The 21,451-nt window shown below is 40.2% G+C and overlaps 1 protein-coding gene across 5 annotated transcripts in view; it reads left to right on the top strand.

The window, feature by feature from the left end:
• The window catches only part of L3MBTL1 (L3MBTL histone methyl-lysine binding protein 1), a 71,463-nt gene that overhangs the window by 2,654 nt on the left and 47,358 nt on the right, over positions 1-21,451 (top strand). For all 5 annotated transcript variants that reach the window (XR_007950814.1, XM_051979100.1, XM_051979099.1 and 2 more), the window contains exons 2-7: positions 3,389-3,541; positions 4,085-4,299; positions 4,889-5,030; positions 5,376-5,499; positions 6,000-6,123; positions 6,741-6,822. Coding sequence is in view for 4 of the 5 variants with exons in the window: in XM_051979098.1 (XP_051835058.1) it covers positions 3,389-3,541; positions 4,085-4,299; positions 4,889-5,030; positions 5,376-5,499; positions 6,000-6,123; positions 6,741-6,822 (840 nt within the window). In the remaining variant the exon portion in view is untranslated. The remainder of the gene's footprint in view (positions 1-3,388; positions 3,542-4,084; positions 4,300-4,888; positions 5,031-5,375; positions 5,500-5,999; positions 6,124-6,740; positions 6,823-21,451) is intronic.

Genomic DNA, 21,451 nt, shown 5'->3' with positions numbered 1-21,451 from the left:
GATTTATGTTGTGCTCCCTTGAAGAACATGAGATATATGGTGAACAGCTTCCTCTTCTCTTCTCATACCTTTCATGACACTATAATCTTGGATGTTCCTCAAAGGCTGCTCCTCCCCAGATGAAATAGGGCCATTTCTTTCATCTTGGATGAAAAGCTCTGGCCCTTGGATGATGCTCTTGGATGTTCTGTGAACATTCCCAGCTTCTTTATTTAAGGGACATGGCTCAGTGCAGATGACCCTTGTTCTTTCTGACCCTGCTTATTAGGGCTCTCCCCTCCCAACTTCCTCCTCCCCATTATCGTATACATGTTGTACTGATTTGTCTATACATATTGGTTCACTCCAGTAGAGGGTAAACTCCTGGGAGTTTCTGTCTTTGTTTCCTGGGAATGCAGCACAGTGCTACATATAGTAGGCACTTAATAAATGCTTGTGGAGTTGCTGTCACATCAGAATAGCATAAATTTAGACCTGGAAGAGTTCATGTGGTCTAACTTTATCATTTTGTAGGTGAGGATACAGACTCAGGAAAGGAAAGTGATTTCCCAAGTCCCACACAGAGCTGGTGGCTTAGTGAGATTTGAACTCGAGTCCTCTCACTCTAAATCTGGCCCCTCTTTCCACTATTCTACTTTGTCTCTTGGTAATCTATTTATAGTACCTTTATCTAAACTGCTTATTTGGGAAAGCAAATTACTTTTCAAGGTACCCCGTATGCTGTTTATTCTTAAATGCCTTTCTAGCATGTTAACAGTACTTAGCTGCCTTAAAAAAAAAAAAAAAAAATCCATTCACTTAAAAAAATGAAGTTTTCTCCTAGAGGGTAATTGTTCTCCTGTTCTCTCCTACACGGTGTCCCTGCTGATTTGTGACTGCTTGAGTCTGATAAGGCTCATCTCCAGGGATGCTGCTGCTGCTGTGACCACTTCCCTTAGAATCTTAAAGATTTCCCTTAGAATCAAGAACATTCAAAAGCCAGGTGTAGGCTTTCATTACTGGGGTCTTTGTGCCCCCAAGGGCTGAACTGGAGCTACTTAGGAATCAGACTCTTTCAATTTATAAAGTGTGCTACACATATTATCTTGTTCAGTATTCATCATGATTCTGGAAAAGAAGTGTTGTTATTATTATCATCCCCATTTTACAGATAAGTAAACTGAATCTGGAAGAGGTTTAGTGAATTGCCTAGGATTCCATAGAGAATGAATACATGACTGAGATAGCATTTGAATTCAGGTTTTCCTGTCTCCTGAATCCATTATTCACTATTCTGAGAGCATTCTCCCTATGCCTTCTATCTGCCTTTCCTTTCTTGGGAAAGAAGATTCAGTCCCTTTATAGTTCTCTTGATTTCAGGTTAATTGGCGTTGTTGGGCTTTAGATGGTTATTATTATTGTTATTTCATTTTTTTTTTTTGCTGAGGCAATTGGGGTTAAGTGACTTGCCCAGGGTCACACAAAGAGGGTTATTTTTTAACAATAGCCTTTTATTTTTCAAATTACACACAAAGATAGTTTTCAACATTCACCCTTGAAAAACCTTGTATTCCAAATTTTTCTCCCTCTCTCTCCTCCCCCCCCCCTTAGAAGCAAGCAATCCAATATATGTTAAACATGTACAATTCTTCTAAACATTTCCACATTTATCATGCTGCATAAGAAAAATCATATCAAAAAGAAGAAAAAATGAGAAAGAAAAAACAAGCAAGCAAACAAAAAAAAGATGAAAATACTATGTGATCCACATTTTCCTATGGTCCTCTGGCTGCAGAGGATTCTCTGCATCACAAGTTTATTGGAATTGGCCTGAAACATAGAGGGTTATTTTTTAATCACATATGTCAAAGGTTGGCTTCCTTGGCTTTCTGTTTCTGACGCTCCTGCACAGTGAACTTGACCTTACCTGGCCCAGGCCAAGTAAAGGCAGCTCTAATCTTTTGTTATAATTAGGGACTGATCCCTCTCTTCCCATTGCTTGTTGATACAGTCACCTCTGCAAGTAGTAGGGAAGGGAAACGTGTCAAAGGAAGATCTCAGAGTTCAAAGATCTTGCTTTACCTGTAGTCCTGAGCAGGTTGGTTCATAAACGTCAAACTTGTGATTGCTTTAGTATAAGGAACTCCCATATGAGGAGATTCCTTCTACCAAAGCAGGTCAGCACCTTCTCTGCAGCTTACACAGCCTTCAGAAATTGCCTAAGCATGAAGAGAATGAGTTATTCCACCAGGGCCTTACAACCAGAGGCTAGGATCCTCTTGGTTTTCAGGTTCTCCATCCACTTCACCATGCTGGAATCTTAAACCTAGAGGAGATCTCAGAGCCGTCTTGCCTCTTTTTTACAAAGTCTCTGACAATCACCCAGATCCTTCTTGAGAACTGTCAGTGATGGAGAGCCACAGTCCTGTAAAGTTAGAGTTGGAGAAGGTCATTTAATGCAACCTCCACATTTGCCAAGGTCACACAGGTGATATTAGGCAGCCCAATTCCATTGGCTTCCCTGTGACTTTCCTCCCTGGTTCACAGTCTGCTCTTTGGGACCATCTAGAACAAATCCAATCCCTTTTGGTCTTAATTGTCCCTGAGCTGTTGGAGACCATGATGACATCTGCCCTCATGTTTGGTCCTCTCCCAGCTAAACATTCCTGATTCCTTCATGCAGTCCTAAATATGCTACCCCATCCTGACCATTCTTCTTTAGATTTGCTCCAGCTCTTCAGTGACCCTCCTAAAAAATTAGGAGCAGGGCACCATGCTCCTAATTCTCTGTTCTCTAAGCACATCTAGTTATATCAGAAAGTCTTCCTTGCAGTGTCTTTGTTCTGTTCGATTGACCCCTGAACATTAAAGAGTATCCAGTGCTTTTTTCCTAATATGGAAGAAGGAGCATTGACTGGAGTCAAAAGAATAAAATCCTACCAGTCTTTTACCTATGTGACTAGGGGCAAATCATTTAGTCTCCCTGGGGCTCAGTTTTCTCATCTGTGAAGTGAGGGAGTTGGATAAAATGGTCTCCAAGGCCCTTTCCAGCAGTATTTCTATGATCCTGTAAGATGGGGATGGGGATTCCTACCCTCTCCCTATTTCCCAAGACCTGACATCTTTAAACCACTTTGAAAGTGCCTATGAACCTTTGCTTCCTCACCTGATTTCTGGGCTGGATAGAAGTGGGAGCTAGAGAGCACATAGACCAGAGGGCTTTCTTGGGGCAGGACATCATCAGAATGAACAAGTTTTTCTTGAACCTCAACATGCTGTGATAAACGTAAAAGCCAAGAGCGATGAGTCAGGCTCATTTTGGGGGAAACTTATTTCCTGAAGCTAGACCTCTCCTGGGGCCTGCTTTCCATTGATTTAATGTCCTTTTCTGTTGGGGGCTTGTGTGTAGGTGGCGGTGGGACCCTTCAGTGGTCCATGGATGGGAGAGTGGAGATGGAGATGTTGAGGACCTTGAAGGGCACTGCTGCTGGGGAGGTCAGCGTCCACCTGGTTGCCAACGACAGCACTGGCCACCTGCCAGCCACCACCTTCATCATCCCAGGTGCCCCTGGGCCCCAAGTCCTCAGCCAGCCAGGGGCCCCATCACTGCCTTTCCTCTATCCTCCAACAATTCACAGCAGGGTGGGACTTAGAAAGAACCCTCCTGTAATCAGCCAAGAAGCCACCCATGTCCATTCCAGCTATGTTGTCTTGCATCCCTGAATATGCCCAGGGATATACCCAGTGCTCCTAGAAATCCTCCCTCGCCTCTGCTTCCGAGCCCCCCATCTCTACTGGGGGAGCCAGGGAGCTGAGGACCAGACCTGGGATGATCTGAATTCTCCCTTTTTGGGCTCCCTGAGTCCCAGCAGCATCCTGGCTAGAAACTCCAGCCCGGGTCTGGAGAATCCTTTCTTCCTAGACTTTGTCCAGTGGACAAGAGATGATTGGGATAAATGGTGTTTCTACCCATATGATAGTTCCCTCCAGCTCCCAACATGAGGGAAGATGTTGGTTTTGGAGGAACTGGGAGTTAGGACAGCCGTCTATGGAATGACAAGGCTCTTTGGAGCTTGTTCACTCTCTCTCTATGTTCTTCTCTTAGCCAACACCACAACCATCAGCCTCCCCACCAATACTTTAGAAATCCCACGGTTCCCCAGGGAATCTGCAAGAGCAGGAGGATCAGAGCGGATCCCAGGAAGCGAGCCGGTCACAGCTACGGTTCTCCCCCAGCTCAGTTCGGGGCAGGCTGGCAACACGGTCCGCGTGCTTGAGTGGAAGGACGGGGCAGCCTCTCTGCCTGGGAGCAACCTACGGGTCAGTCAATATGAGGAAAGTATCCTCAGCCACCTTGGCGTGGTGGGGAAGCCTGGAGGCCTTTCTGAGGGAGAGGCAATGTAGAGAAAACTGGCTTGGGAATTAGAGGAGCTGGATTCAAATCTACTCTGCTGGCACAACCCCTGTATAATTGTGGGCAGGTCACCCAAGCCCCCGGTTCTCAATTTCCTCATCTATAAAAAGAGGGGGCTAGATTAGAGGGCTTCCAAGGTCCTTGCCACTATGATCCTAAGTTAGAAGAAGATAAGGGGATTGCTAGAACATCTCTCCTTGTCCACTAAAAGGCCCAGAGGAAGGGGAGAAGTATGTACAAGGACTTTCTCTAACCTGCCAGTCACTTCCCACCATCCACTCAGTTTCAGAACTCTAGACTTGGACAGAAGTCCTTATTGCTCTTCTCCTGGGGGTCCCCTCCGAGCGTTCTCCCCATCTCCCCAGGACCTTTCCTTGTATGAAGGCCTCAGCCAGCATGAAGGTGGGAGAAGGGGGACTGTTACCCCATTAGGACTGGAACAAGGAGGCCGGAGAAGGCCAGTCAGAGCCTGCTGACTTTCCCTTCTCTCCCCAGCTGCGGATCAGTGACTATGGAACGCTGAAGGTGGTGGGCACAGACAAGTTAAGCTCCCCAGAGCTGCTCCGGGAAAACTTGGACCCAGACAGAGCCTCTCAGGGCCCAATTGTTGGTGGGGATGCTGCTTCCCAGATGCAGGGTAGGCCATTCCCCTGTCTGAATGCTGGGCCTTGGGGCCAGAGATGAGGGTGGAGGCTGTCTGATCCTAAGTGGGGGGCTTCTGTAGGGCTCCTTCCCACTTGGACTCTTGACCTGACTACTCAATTCAGATTTCTTTTCCTGGGATCCATTGGGGTTGGGACACCTCTGAACCTCAATCAGAGAGCGGCAGTTGGGTCATTGAATTGAAGAGCTCTCCAAGTTTACCCTAGAGGAGGGAGGAAAGCAGAAGTACCTGTAGGGAGGGGTTGAGAGTCCCAGGGACCCAGAAGGAATGGGGAGTTATGGGACCCTAACCACTTCACATCCTTTGTTTCTGATGTAGAATGCCCTCAGGGGCGCCAAGATGAGGAAACTTTGGGCCACTGCCACATGTGTGGGCGTCAGAATGTAACAGGGCAAATCAGGGGTTTCTGCAGCGAGCAGTGCCATCGACAGTTCAAAGAACGGTAAGAGGAATGGAGGCCTGGGGGCAAGGTGGAGGGCTCCCCCATCTCAGGCTGGGGAATCCAAGGGATCCCTTGGCCTGCAGTCCCTTTTGAGTGGAAGGCTTTCCCAGGGCCACAGAGAGCCTTTCAAACATCCAGGTCTCCAGTCAGGAACGGCCCCCCGCTCAGTGCTTAGGGAACCAGGGCCCTCTCTGACCAGTACCCCCTTATATGTGTGATCTTGTCCATTAGAACATAAACTTCTTAAAGGCAGGGAGAGTCTACAAAGTGTCTGCAACCCAGAGCTTAGCACATAGTAATTTCTTAATGAATGTTTGTCTATTCCTTTATTCATGTTGACATTCAGTTCATTGGATTCTGAATGTGATTGGTTGAGGTGGGCAGGAAAGCAGCTCCAGGTGTCTGTGTGTGGAGCGGAGAGAAACTTGGGGTGGGCCCTGTGGAGAGAGAGAAGCCCCTCATTTCCCTCAGGTCTCTGTGTTTCTTCTTTCCTCCTTCAGATCTGTGATCGTGGAGAACTCGGTGGGCAGCAACAACACATCCGAGCTCCTGAAGCCTGTGAAGAAGAGGAAAAGGAAGGAGTACCAGAGCCCCTCCGAGGAGGAGTCTGAGCCCGAACCTCTGGTAGGGAGAAAAGTCTGGAAGGAGGAAGCCTGCCGGAGGGTGGTGGCCCGGGCAGGGTTGGGAGGCCTTCATCTGCTTATTAAGATGCTTATTAGCATCCTCGCTATGTGTGGGGCCGTGGGCTGGGGGGAGACAATTGGACTAGACCCACTCCTGTTGTCAAGAAGCTGATAGCCTGACTCGGTAAGCTGCGGGTGGACACCCTCTGAGTCCTTGGGCTCACCTAAGTAACAAGCAGCAGCAAAGTCTGCCTGGGGAGTAGTGGCTCCTGAGTGACGTAGCTCCATCCTGAAGGGGAGAGAAGAGGATGTCATTGGAGATCCTGCCCTGGTTTGGGGGTCTAAGAGCCGGAGGGACAGGGTGGGGTGGGTTACAGGAACAGCCATGGGGAACAGGGGAGGAATAAAGAGAAAAAGCTCCCACGGTAGCAGCTGGCAGCCTGGCCTGAGCCTGGCACACTGGATCTGTTTAAGGCCTCAGTTTCCCCCTCTGTGGCTGCCCACTGGCCCCAAGCTCTTTGGTGGTGTGTGTATGAAAGATCATCCAGGGGCTCTGACAAATTTCACTTGGGTCAGAGACCCTTTCCTAGAAACTGGGAAGAGGCTTATTTTCCATAGGAGAAACAAGAGGAGCGCAAGAGCCTGGGGCCTGAGCCCACCGCTGATACCCCCGAAAGTGAGGAATGGAGCAGCCAGCCTGGTATGGTACCTGTTTTGTGCAGGAATGGTGGCAAGTGTGTCTGGACTGTCAGTCTGTAGATGAGAATATTTATCATGAATATCTACAAGTAGATTTATCTGTTGGGAAACCGTAATGAAACAGTGCTGCAGAGCCAGGTAGCACAATGAAGAGAGCACTGGACCTGGAGCCAGCAAGTTATGGGACCCCAGGCAAGTTCCTTAACTTACCTTTCTCACTTTCCTCAAATGGGGATAAGGCTTCCAGGGCTGTTGGAAATCAAGTGAGATACTTATAAAGTTTCTAGCACAATGCCTGGCATACAGTAGGTGCTTAAAATACTTGTTCCCTTTCCCTATCATCACTTTATTGTGGATTGGAGGAAGAGATAGAATTATTTTTTATAAAACTGTGCTTGGTTCTGGATCTTTCCCACATCCTACCCCTCATCCCTAGCTTCTTTTAAAAACTTGTTTCTCTCACCTAGTCTTTGGCAATCTAGCTCCTATAGGGATGGTTTTAATAAGTCAGTCAATAAGCATTTTTTTAAGTGCTTACTTTGTGTCAGACATTGTGGTAAATGCTGGGGTACAAAGAAAGGCAAAACAGTCCCTATCCTTAATCAGCTCACATTCTAATGGGGGAAACAACATGTAAATAAGTACATGAAATTTGCAGAATGAATGGAAGTAATTTGAAAGAACACAATTTAAATTTTTTAACAGAACTAATCTCACATGAAAAACTAGTTTTTTCATAGAAAGTCAAACAGTTGAAGAACACGCCAAGATTTATTTATTTCATGCTGTTCTACTGGCTTACTTCAGATTTAAAACCTGCCTTCTATTGTCCTCATCTGCTAAAAATATTAAATGGCACTTTCTATGTCCTGCCTGTCATTAATTTTCATCAGTTTGACATGGTGGCACATGAGCATAAACATCTATGACTGAGAGCATTGTGAGATTGTACTGGCTGGATGTGTGTTTTTAGCTTAAATGAATAGATACATTTGTTCACCTTCAGAATTATGAAGTCCTAGGTAAAAAAAAAAAAAAAATAGAATGCCTTAGAGTGTAATGGTGGTATTTTCATCACAGCTGTCAAGTTGATGTGGGGGGCTTCAAGGGAGGGTCAGTTTGGGAAATGAAAAGGCTAGTTGAGAAAATGATATCTGAGGATAAAAATCTAGATTTTGACCATGGGTTTCACCATTAGCAATGATGGACCTTTGATCATGATTGGTGTATTTCTAATGAAATCAGTAAAACATTTGCCTGGAATTTGTGAATCTAAGCATGAGAACTTTAAACTGAAAATGGAAAGAAGAAAGAGAAAATTATATATATATATACACACACAAATATAGAATATATGCATATATATTTACATATTATCTACCAAGCTATATTGTAGCCAGTACAACATAGCATCATGTTATCTAAGAATGAAGTTAATACTAAAACATTTGTCTGGTCTTTGATATCTATGGGAAAATTATAGATGATAAATATGGTGAACTAGAAAAATTCATACAAGGAAGCAAATTGAATCTTTTAGGTATCATTGAAACTTGGTTGGATGGTTTTTGTGATGGTAATATGTCCTATAAGGGTATATCTGATTCAAATGGAACAGAAAATATAAAAGTAGAGCATTATTATTATGAATATCAGCAGTTCCATAGAAATAGAGCCAGTTTCCTGGTCCTCCAAAGCCCTCAGAAGGAGCCATTTTTGTTTTGAAAATTATATATATACAAACATAGAATATATGCATATATATTTACATATTATCTGCCAAGCTCTATTGTAGCCAGTACAACATAGTGTCATGTTATTTAAGAATGAAGTTAATACTAAAATATCTGTTGGGTCTTTGATATCTATGGGAAAATTATAGATGATAAATATGGTGAACTAGAAAAATTCATACAAGGAGGCAAATTGAATCTTTTAGTTATCATTGAAACTTAGTTGGATGGTTTTTGTGACTGCAGTCTATCCTGTAAAGGTATATCTGATTCAAATGGAACAGAAAATATAAGACAAAAATAGATTATTATTATTATTAAAATATTAGCAGTGCCATAGAAATAGAGCCAGCTTCCTGGTCCTCCAAAGCCCTCAGAAGGAGCCATTTTTGTTTTGAAAATTATATATATACAAATATATTTACATATTATCTGTCAAGCTATATTGTAGCCAGTATAACATAGTGTCATGTTATCTAAGAAAGAAATTAGCACTAAAACATCTGTATGCTCTTTGATGTCTATGGGAAAACTATAGATGATAAATATGATGAACTAGAAAAATTCATACAAGGAAGCAAATTGAATCTTTTATTATCATTGAAACTTGTTGGGTGGTTTTTGTGACTGGAATATAGCCTGTAAGGGTATATCTGATTCAAATGGAAGAGAAAATATAAGTTTAGAGTATTATTAGCAGTGCCATAGAAATAAAGAGCCAGTTTCCTAATCCTCCAAAGCCGTCAGAAGGAGCCATTTTTGTTCAGACTGTCTTTAACTATTGACACTTCCCTCTGTGAACTCCCTTTCCCAAGTTCTTAACATTGAGAAATGAATCTCTCAGCTCTTGCTTTTTCACACTGGTCACTTCTCCTGCCTTTATTCACAAAGATTCATTAATTTAGTAGGCAGCTTTAATTGAATAGAAAAAAAAACCAATAAAAACAGAATTTAATCACTTAAAACATAGACAGCATATACATTGCATTTAAGTTCACATCTGACCTCAGACATTAAACTGTGTGACACTGAGTAAGTCACATAATTCTCTCTTGTCTCAGTTCCTTATCTGGAAAAGGAAATGGTAAACCGTTTCAGTTGCCAAGAAAACTCCAACATAGAGTCAGAGAAAGTCAGACACGGCTATCCTGAATGAATGATAACAACAAAAACATTCCTTTCAATCCCATATCCAGCTCCCTCTGGCAGAAAATTCAGTTTAGCACCTTTTTCTTCCCCAGCCCAAGTCTTCATCTCTTAAGTACAGAAAGAGTATCTGGCCATAATTGTCTCAGCTCCCAGATGCACACATGGTGTGGGGAGACAGCTACGATTCATTTTGTGAGTCCTAATTCATTATAAGTGCAGAAGCTTGAGATCTAGAGGACCCCTTTTCCTTTCTGCTAGGCCATTTGCCTCTGTAATACTCACTCAAGCATATGAAAGGCTATTTAAGCCTTTCCCCAATGCCAAGGAAAACCTATGTTAGCAAGCAGACCCTTTCTTATTCTGTCTGTCTCGGTCTCTACCCAAAGAGCCATTGACCTAGAACTGGAAGGAAAGGGCCCTAGAAGTCACCCAGTCAACTCTCCCCTCCTCCTCATTTTATAGCTGAGGAACCTGGGGTTTGAGTAGCTTGCGCACTCATCCAGTTAGGAAACAGCAGAACCAGATTTGAACTTGGGTCCTGTGATTTCATCCATATTTTTTTTTTTCTGTGAGGCAATTGAGGTAAGTGAATTGCCTAGGATCACATAGGTAGGGTAATTAGTCAGAGCTTGGATTTGAACTCAGCTCGGCGCATCCAGCTGCCATACTTTCTTTAACTCTTCAAGTCTGCTACTTGAACTATCCTTGAAGCCTGCCTTCATTAGGAAGTGCTGGTGTTCAAAGGCATCCAAAGCTACCAGGACCAGGAGAATCTCCCTCGACTTGGAGGTGGGAAGTGGGGTCCAATGTAGTAACCCATGTCTTTCTTCTCTTCCCTTTCAAAAGTTCATGTGTGATTCTCACTCACTATCCCCATCATTCATCCGCCTTGTTTATAGATAGAAGGCAAATTAAGCAAATGAAACCATGTCAGGATGTCAGTCGGTCAATAAGAACTTTTTAAGCAGCCACTGTGTGCCAGACCCCGTGCTAAGTGCTCGGGATACAAAGAAAGGCAAAAGATGTCCCTGAACTCAAGGAGCTTACAGTTTAATGGACAGTGGCCTGACAAAGGGCTAATTTGCCTTCTGTTATATTCTTTTGCCTGTTTCCAGTGAAAAAAGTTGTGGTTTCTACAGATTCCAAGAAGTACATTTGAGACACCTGTAATCATACATTATAAAGATCTTTCAACTGCCTACATTATAAACATCTATCAATTTGCTATGACATAGAAACAAGTAATTATCACAAATACACTGTATAATATTTATGCAGGTCTCTTCCCTTTAACCCATCAGAATTGGACGCAGCAAGCATGAGTACATATTAAAAAGAAGGTTTATGATAATTCCATAATCAGTAGGTGAAAAACAAAAGTAATAAAATATATAACACAAAATATCCCACACAGGGTTGTGTGCAATTAATATATGTCACAGAGGTCAGATGCAGAAGTAATAAAGGTCCATGTAACAAGAGTCTTCCAGCACTAGCTTTGTTTATTAAGAATAGAATATGGCATTCAAAGCATACTGCATAACAAATAACCCATCAAAGTTATACGTTACTTGCTCTCTGTCTACAAAGGAACCACTTCCCCACTATTGCTCTTAAAGTATCATTAATTAGCTTGGTCACTAGCCCAGCAGCCCTGGCACTTCCACTGTGGCCTTGACTTGTAGGGCCCACAGGTATCCTCAGACTTGTTGTCCTTCCGTCTCTATCCTGAGCATGTAGATGGCCCACGCTGACTATTTCTGTAGCTTCTTCATCACTCATCTTCCTGCTAACTCACTTTCTCAGTTGGGCAATAGGGCACTAGTGATGGATCTTTCCCCAGGGCTTCTTTATTGAAAACTAAGTTATTGAGTTCAACTGTTTCTGATTCTCCCTGGCCTAGTTTGTTCCATTAATCTAATTCTTTATTTTTTAGCTAATATGAGACAGTTTTGATGACAGCTGCTTCATAATATAATCTAGAACTACTATTCCCTTATCATCCCCACCTCTTTTCCTTGTTTCCCTTGAGAGTTTAGTTTTTTTTTTTTCCAAATGGAATTTTGTTAATATTTTATCAGGTTCTATAAAGTATCCCCTTAATAGTTTCATTGATACAGTAGTAAAAGTTTAAATTGACTTTGATAGCAGTGTCATTTTTATTATTTTGGCACAACCTAGCCATGAGCACTGAATATTCCTTCTTATTCTTTATTTCTTAAAAGAGAACTTTCTGATTGAATCTATACAAGTCTTTTGTGTGCTTTGGTAAATCAAACCCCAAATCGTTTATTCATTTTATAGTTATTTAGAATAAGTTTTGTAATTATTATATAGACATGCAGTTGATGTTTGAGGATTTGTATTGTAGTCTGCAATATTGATGAAGCCGTAATTATCTCAGTGTCTTTACTGATTCCCAAGGATTTTCCAAATATGCCATCATATTATCAAGCAATTAGTAATGACTTTATTTCCTTTTTCTATCTTTATATCCTCTTCCTTTATTGTTGTTATCAGCATTTCTAGAACTATATCAAATAACAGTGAAGAGAATAGCCATCCTTGCTTCACTAACCATATTTATTGGAAAGCATTCTGTTGCATCCTTACTATATATAATATTAGCTTTTGGCTTTAGGTAGATGCTTTTAAAAATATTATACATTTTATAATATTAACAATATATTATTATATTATAACCATAATATAAATATCAATGTTATAAATATAACAATAAATATTAATGTGATATAAAATATCTATGTAATTATATATTAATATTATATAACAATATAATGTTAAACAAAGGTTTCTCTATGCCTATAGTATAAATTTTATGATGTTAATAATATATTATATTATTAATGTAATATAAATATTAATGTTATAAATATAATAACAAATATTATTATAATATAAAATCTATATAATTATATATTAATATGACAGTATAATATTTAAAAGATTCCTCTATGCCTATAGTATAAATTTTATGGTGTTAATAATATATTATTATATAATTACTATGATATAAATATGTATAAATATAATAATAAATATTAATGTAATTTAAATATCTATATAATCATTTAGTAATGTGACAATATAATATTAAACAAAGGTTCCTCTATGCCTATAGTATAAATTTTATAATATTAACAGTATATTATTATATTATTCCTATAATATAAAAATCAATATAACAAATATAACAAACATTAATATAATATAAAATATATGATTACATTTTAATAATATATGGCAATATAATATTAAAGGTTTCTCTATGGTTCTACTTAATAGAATTTATAACATAAATGAATCTTGTACCTTGTCAAAGATTTTTTCTGTTTTTATGAAGATAATCATGGTTTTTCATAGGGTCTAACCACTTTTTGGAACTGTTCTGTTGACTGACATGTTATTCGATCTTCCATCTTGTTTCAGTAGATAATAATTGCTGGCATTTATATAACACTTTGAAGTTTGGAAAACAACTTACATGTATGATTATCTCATTGTTTCTCATAATAATCCTGGGAGATGGGTGCTATTATTATCCCCGTTATACCAGTGAGGCAACTGAGGCTGAGAAGTTAAGTGATTTGTTGAGGGTTACACAGCTAGCAAGTGTCAAAAGCAAAATTCCAACTACTCAGGTCTCCCTAACTTAAAATCCAGTTTTTAATCCAAGCTTCCTTGCTATGGAGAAGCTTTCTATGGGACTGATATCTGATACACCAAGATTTCTTAATTCTGTCCCATTGCTAAAGTACATGAAAGGGAACTTGAGTGTCCTATTCGTCAGAACTTTTCTGAGCTGAAGTCACAGTTAGAATGGGAGGCCTTCTTCAGCTAGATTGGGAGTACGTCGTCTCCATCTTGTGAGAAGAAATGAGTGCTGGGAACTGAGGGGAAGTCTCGGTGGAGCCGTCACTTAGCATTTCTAGTGGCTACACCCAAATATCAGCAGATATGGAGTTAAGTCTATTTCACATCATTTTTGTAGCTCATACGTAGCTACTAGAAATGCTAAGTGACAGCTCCACCGAGACTTCTGTTAAAACAATTTTTCTATGCTTCTATACCTTTTTTTATAATAACCAAATTTTTATAATATTGTTATAATATCTTTAGATAGGTCATATTTCCAACTGTGTTCTTCATAAGCTATTGAAAAGTAGTAGCTGACCCAAAGATTCTTGGGGACATATGCACAAATTAGTAGATTCTTGTTAGGCTTATAAAGGGCATCTTTTTCTACCACTGAGATGCTAATAATATATCCTCTGCACAGGGCTGAGACCAGTGGCACCTGGCAAACAGTCCAGGGCTTTTAAATTTGTAGCATGGTACACTGGTCTACTCTTCTCATTCAAAAGTCCAGGAGTCCACACATATCTGGATCTCTCTAGTCTTCTTCTGTCCCAGAATTGTGAGGAGACATATGAACTGCAGGGCACTCTGATGAAGCTGTTGACTAACTTAAACAACAGGGTCAGATGCTTTTTTATGGTTTTCTGTCTCATAGAGGGCAACCTCCTGAGATGGTTCTTGAACTAGTGGGTTGGGTTGTGTGCTCCATGATCATACACCACATCCTGCTCCTGCAGTGAGAACCCACCATGCTGTTTCTTCCTTAAACGATCCTCCTGTTCCTCAGGCACTGAAGAATCACCAAACTCAAATTCCTTTGGCTGCGCTGCCATGGATTGTGACCCAACTCATTGCCTGCATTAATTTGTTAATATTTTGAATATGCAATAATTGGTCTTGATTAATGTTGATACTTCAGGGATGTTCAGCAGGTCAATTAAGTCATAGAATCATAATTTAGAACTGAAAGGGGTCTTAGAGGTCACTGAGACTCCCTCTCATTATACAATAGGAGATATTAGAGATTAAGTAACTTTGCTCATGGTCCCACATCTAATGGATATTGAGTTCAAATTATGAAGTCTAGTATTCCATCCAGGTGGGAGCCTGAGATGGTTGTAGGGGGAGCACTTTTCAGTTCCTTTAGGATCTGGGTAGCACCCTGTTCCCAACCTCATTGCCATTTCATTAGCTTCTATTAAAGCTCCATTTGCTTCTTGTGTGTATTCAACATGCCCATGTCCAGCTGGACCAGAGATATCAAACTCACAGGCCCTCAGGAGGCCCAAAATAGTTTCAGTACAGAATCAGATTAAAATGTAATGGAAAAGTTTTTAATAAAATAAATAAAAATACGTGTCCTAGATAGTGCAAATTTATGGTTTTATGTGCTGTGGGCAAAGATTTCTTTCTATGTGGGTTAGACTCCATTGAATAGTAAAGCTCTCCCTGACTTCAGTCCTGGTGTAAGGGGTCTAGTTTCATTCAGGCTGCCATGAATCTACTCTTTATCCTTCCAGAACAGCCGTTTTATTCATCAGTCTATGTATCAGCAGACTTTCTATGTACTTCTGCCTTGGAATCTGGAAAAGGGGTGATAGGATGAAAGACTGCTGGCATCCATGGCCTGTGGATGAAAGGTTGTTTTGGAGCCGGTTGAAGGCATTTTTCTTTGTTGCAGTCCTCCTTCTTATTCTCTGGCTTCTCCCCAAATCCTTGTGATCTCTGCAGCCACTGGTCACATGCAATCTACTTTCTTTCCCGTCAGGGCAAGCTGGGTGCACTCACAGATTCTCACCCAGCAAACCTGGCTCCCTTGAGACAGAACATCCATCTCTTCATCTTCTTTAACTTCCAGCTTCCAAAGAAGCCTGTCCACAAGTAGCACAAAGTCAGAAAGGGTTTTCCCATCCTTTCTATTGTTAGCTATTAATGCACTGGACATAGTCTCCTTTCTGGGTCACTGCTCCACCACATTGCCTATCTAATCTTTGCAAGTATTCCTCATTGTGGCCTGCCATCCAGCCTGAGTATGAGCTCACATCTTGGACCTCTTTAAGTATTTTCTAAACTAGTTTTGTCCCACTTGGCCCGCAGCACATGCTATAGTGTTGAAGCTTAGCTTCCTCAGGGCTGGAATGATTCCTCCCCAGACAGATGTGGTATTTCCCCTGAGAAGCTTCTCAGCTTGGCAGTAGTGAATTGCAGTGAGTGAGTCAGTAAGAATATAGTCTAATCTCCATTTCTTGCTGCTGTGAGTATAGGTGTTAGTCTCTCCTTTCTCCCCTAAAGGCATGAGTGTCTATCTATAGGCAATCCTTCATTTCCCAGGAGGTTTCAGACTTTTAAGCAACTTCTTATCCTAATGGAAGCTCTAGTGATAGGTTTCTAGGTATTTCCAACAACTCCTCTCTCCAGGGATGCTGGATTTAGTATTCCACTAATTTGCACTACATAGATGCTGCTTTGTCTCCTTCCCTAAACCCTTAAGAAATATTCCGCATTCCCACAAGTTCTTCACAGCACTATATATGCTGCTTTCAGGGCCCTTATCATCAGTGTGAATAGGGTAACCCTAAACTGGGGGTTCCTTCTGAGGCTCCAAACCCACTACTTTATGCCAGTGTTCTAAATGTGCTGCATCCATTCTGCTGGTCTCTCTGCCCAAATCACACGCAACAATGTGATAGATGGGAATAATTATTCACACAGTAGTAACACAGCAATGGCTTAACATTAGAGGCAAAAAAAAAAAAAATGTAGCTGTTCTATTAAGGAATGAAATCTCTCGTGGGAACAACAGAATTTCAAACTCTCCATGAAATCTAAAAGCAACATAAAACAAAGAACAAAAAACAAGTTTAGTTAATCAGGAATAACCTTAAGCTGTTCCAAATAGACTCACCAAAAAAAAATGTTTAAGGTCTAGAAAGGAAAAAAGAGAAAACTGTCATGAATTCCCTTTTATAAATCATGAGGTGGTGCTGTGAGAGTGTACAATCCGTTGTTTTAGCCTTAGTTCTTAGACTAAGCACCTGGCACTGTGCTAGGATATAAAGCGCCCTGAAGGAGCTCATAGTTTAATGGAGCAGATAATGCACAAACAAATGTGTAAGCAAGATCTAAAAGAACTAATTGGAGACAATCAACAGGAAAGGCACTAGAACAAGGGGGATTGGGAAAGGCTTCCTGTGGAAGGGAGAGTTTTAGCTTGAAGAAAGTCAGGAGGGAGGGACAGCCTTCCAGGTATGGAGAATAGCCTGAAAAAATGTCCCGAGACCAGAGACGCTGGGTCACAGAGTACATGAAGGTGAGTGAAGTATGAGGAGACTGAGAAGGGTTATAACCCAAGGGTTATAAAAGATTGTGGGTGTAAATAAAGAATTAGGTTTTATTCTGGAAGTGATAGGAAGTCATTAGAGTTTATTGAATGGGGTGACAGTGAGATGTTCTTTAGGAAGATCACTTTGGCAGATGAGGGGAGGATGGAACGCAGTGGGAAGACCAGCAGGCTGTTGCAATATTCCAGGTGTGTAGAGATGAGGGTCTGCCCTTGGGGGGTGGCAGTGTCAGAGCGTCAGGACCATGTAACTTGAGATGTTACTAAGGTAATATCTATGTACCTTGGCAACCAATCAGATTGGGGGGGAAGGGAAGGAGGGTGAGAATGAATAACTGAGGATGACCTCAAGGTTGCAAGGAGAATGGAGGTAGTATCCTTGCCTAGGAGAAGTCAGGAAGAGAGGATGGTTTGGGGGGAAAGTCTTCTAAAACTGTTAGAACCCAGGTCTATGGTGGTCATTGATATCTACTGGAACTCTGATATATCTGTCCGGACTTTGTGGTTGTTTGTCCTTCTCTCTCAAATGACCATGGTGTCAGGGAAGTGATGCTACGGCATACAAATGAGTTGGATTTTAGGGAGGGAAGGACGGAGTCATCAGCCTCACTTTCCCCTTCAGAGTCATCTAGGTCAAGGAACCATATATAGATCAGGACAATTGAAAATGGCCCTGGTTGCAGTGGGAGACCTTGGCCCTTTTAAGCTAAGATCTTTAACAAATCTCAATTTGACTGAGGTAACTGCCTATTCAGTGATTAAGGCTAAGTAGGGAAAAAAGAATTTTAGTGTATCTGTCAAAGAGTAAAATTTATTCAGCCTCTAGGCTTATGCCTTTATATCCACTGGTCATTCCTCTTTCTTCATAGAGTGGTATGTGAGTTAGCTTTGTCATTAACTTAGTAAACCATTTAATTGGGTTAGGGGGAAAAAGGATAGCAAAAACAGAAGCGTAATGTATGTTTAAACTCATATGTAATATAGTTTAAACATTCCACTTGATCACAAGTCCAATCATTTCCTAGATAGGAAAATTCCTGTTAAGTTTGGTATGTATTTTCTCCCCAGCCAAAATCTGGGATCCAGGACTGTCAGAATTTGTATCTGACCGTAAACATCCCAGATCCTAGGTAAAGCACAAAGTGTGGGAAGACAGTCTTAACCCACAAGAAGTCCATGAGACCCCTTTCACTCTTACTGAAATTGGTTTGGTTCACTCACCTCTAAACTGTATCAGCTCAGGTATAGAAGGAGCTACTTGCATTCACTCCTTAATCCAAAAGTCAGGATGTACCTGTGGGAGCATCTCTAGTGTCCAACCTTTTCCCCTTGAGAACCATGAGCTCAAACACTGATCTGTCTTGAAGGCCCACTCATTGGGAAGGATGGATGCTTAATGATTCCTCAGGCCAAAGAAGGTCCAAACGCAAACACAGGAGAAACTGCCTGGCTATTGCTCTCTCTTCAAAATTTTACATGGGGTGTCAGGGCTAATATCACAATCTCCTCTTCTTCCCTCAAGGAACTAAGATCTCTAGAGGCAAATGGGGCAGATTAAACTACATTTCAAGGTCGGAAATACCCTCCTTTACATTAAGAAGCTAAACTCTTGTAAGGAAATCTAGGAATTGGAAGAAGACTGGTAGAGAACATTTGAATAAACATCAGTTGAAGTAAAAATCAAAGTGATATTGTTGCTGGTGTAGATTATAGACAACTTGGATAGAAGGGGGAAATAGTTAATTTAGGATCACAAACTTGGCATGGAGGCACAATATAGCAATGATTATGTGTGTGTATGTTTAATACATGCTTATATGTATATGTACATAAAAATGTGTGTAAATGTATATGTGTGTACATATATATATAAGTATATGTATATTTACAAATATATGAACACACACAAATAGTAATGATGGCAACTTAATTCAACTATCTGGTCATCTCATGAAATTTTCTCTGTCAAAAATATGGTAACTGGTGATTTCTTGACTTGCCTCAATGATCATTTAATTCTTCAAATGAAGGTGCCAGTGGAAAATAATGAAAAAGCCATTTTAAATCTATTGGATTATAAAGAAGGACTAAGAAGTGGGTAGAATCATAATAACAAAGGGAAGAAGGCAGAATTTCTCAGATCTTATTCTGCTTGTTTTCCCTGTCAAGGAGAATTCTTTTCAGACTGGAAAAGATGGAACAAAAATGGTTAACAAAGAATTGGCTCCAGAGGACAGAACCAGCAACAATGGGTAGAAATTGAAGAAAGGCAAATTTAAATTTAATGGAATAAAAAAATTTCAGAACAAGTAGAGTCAATTAGATTGTAAGCTTCTTGAGGGAAGATGCCATCTTTTGTCTTTTTGTGTGTGTTCCCAGAACTAAGCACAGTGCCTGACACATAACAGGGAGATAATAAAATAAATAAATATTATATATTTCATATAGATATGTGTGTGTGTGTGTGTGTGTGTGTGTGTGTGTGTGGTATATAAATAAATAAATGGGGAGATAATGAAAAATAAAATAAATAATTGATTGGAATTATCCAAAAGTAGAATTAGCTGCTTTAGGAGATTCATTTTCCCTCAAAGGGTTCAAGCAGCTGTTCCCCCCAACACAGAAATTCTAAAATTCTGATTTTGTGAATTAAAACCCAAGATAAGTGATATGATGTTAAAAGAGAACTTGATGCTCTCAGTTCCTCAAATCTCTTGTATTAACCTATATTCTAGGACACTAAAAGGACCAATTGCTGAGTTTTCTTTTACAAATTATGGAAATTAGTAAAAGTATAATACTGAAAAAAGCAGATCTCTGACGCCTATAGGTAATACAGTGGATAGAGATCTCTGAACAGATGGTGCAATGGATAGAACTCTGGGCCTTGAATCAGGAAACCTGAGCTCAGATACAGCCTCAGATTCTAGTTATTTGACCCTTCTCCTACTTCACAGTGTTATTGTAAGGATTAAATGAGATAATGCTTGTAAAGCACAGTGCCTTGAACATAGTAGATGCTTAACCAGTGCTTTTCCTTCCTTCCCCCACACCAGTTCCTCAAGTTTTAAGCAAATAATTTGGGTGGAGTCTTCCAAAAATAGTCCATTAAGTTTGACTTCGATTCATGGCAAATTTTGTGAGCCTCTAGAAAGGGAAGTAATGTTCACTGAGAGCCAGCCAGGCTTCACCATGACCAACTCATGCCAAACCAGCTTTATTTCCTTCTTTGGCAGAACTAGTAAATCAGGAAAATGTCATAGACTTTGAATACCTGGATTTCAGCACAACATTTGACAAATCCTTCTCTGCTGTCCTTGTGGAGAAGATGAAAAGATGTAGAATTGATAATAGCACAATTATGTGGAATCAGGCTGATTAAATGTTAATATTTATAGGGGAATTTCTAGTGAAGTATCTCAGAGATCAGTTTTTGTGTACTTGCTGTCCCAGTTTTATCAATGATTTGGATGAGATTTGAATAGGATAAATTTTGGACAAATGGCATGCTTCTCAGATTGAATAGCAGGATCAAAAAAAAAAAATGTCTTGAGAGGCTAGAAAGAACTATGGGCCAAATCTGAATTTATCCCTGTGAAATTTAATACATCAAAGACCTACACTTGAATTCAAAAAATCAACCACATAAGCACAAACCAGACAGTAGCTTGTGTGTAAAAGATCTGGAGTTTAAGTAGCCTGCAAACTCATTATGGAGACCTTGCTTCAACAAAGCTAATGGGATCTTAAGCTGCATTGGTAGGATAAAGTCTCCAAGAAGAGGGAGGGCTTAGTCTTGCTCTTCTCTGCCCTGAGTCAGTTACATTAGGAGTACTGTATTCATCTCTGAATGTTAAACATTTTGGAATGAGAAAAAACTGGACTATATCTAGATAGGAGTCTGCAAACTACATATTGGATGGCTACCTATATTTTTTGTTTTGTTTTCTTTTTAATTTTAATTTTATTTTTCTTCTCAGCTACATATAAACAAAAATATTTAAATTCATTTAAATTTTGAATTCCATATTCTTTTTCTCCTTCCTGTTCCCCCTCAAGAAGGTACACAATTTGATTTAGATATGCCTATGTGTTTTTGTACATCTCTTCAATATATAATTTTACACACATACAATATATAAATTTACATGTTAAAAATCAATAAAACTTAATTTTAAAATATAAATATAAAAACAATGTTTAACTTGTGGGCCTCCACAGTGGCTGATGAGATTTTTTCTTTGGGCTATAGCATGCAATTCTCTAATCTAGAGGAAGGCAAAGATATAAGGGGACTAGAGATCATATCTTATGAAGGCTAATTGAAAGAATTAAAGATATATCACCTGGAAGAGACTTATAGGATATGTATTATCTGTCTTCAAGTTTGTGAAGGGTTATTAATGTGGAAGAAAGATTTGAGTTGTTCTGTTTAAGGGAAAAACTTGGGTCATTTGGTAGAAGTTTTCAAAAGAGAGAAATTTCAAATGCATAGAACAAAAAGCTTCCTAATTATTGGAACTAGCCCA

This window comes from Antechinus flavipes, chromosome 2, assembly GCF_016432865.1.
Source record: "Antechinus flavipes isolate AdamAnt ecotype Samford, QLD, Australia chromosome 2, AdamAnt_v2, whole genome shotgun sequence".
Lineage (NCBI taxonomy): Eukaryota > Metazoa > Chordata > Mammalia > Dasyuromorphia > Dasyuridae > Antechinus > Antechinus flavipes.
Note: the sequence above shows the minus strand (reverse complement) of the source record. Positions and strands in the feature narration are given on the sequence as shown.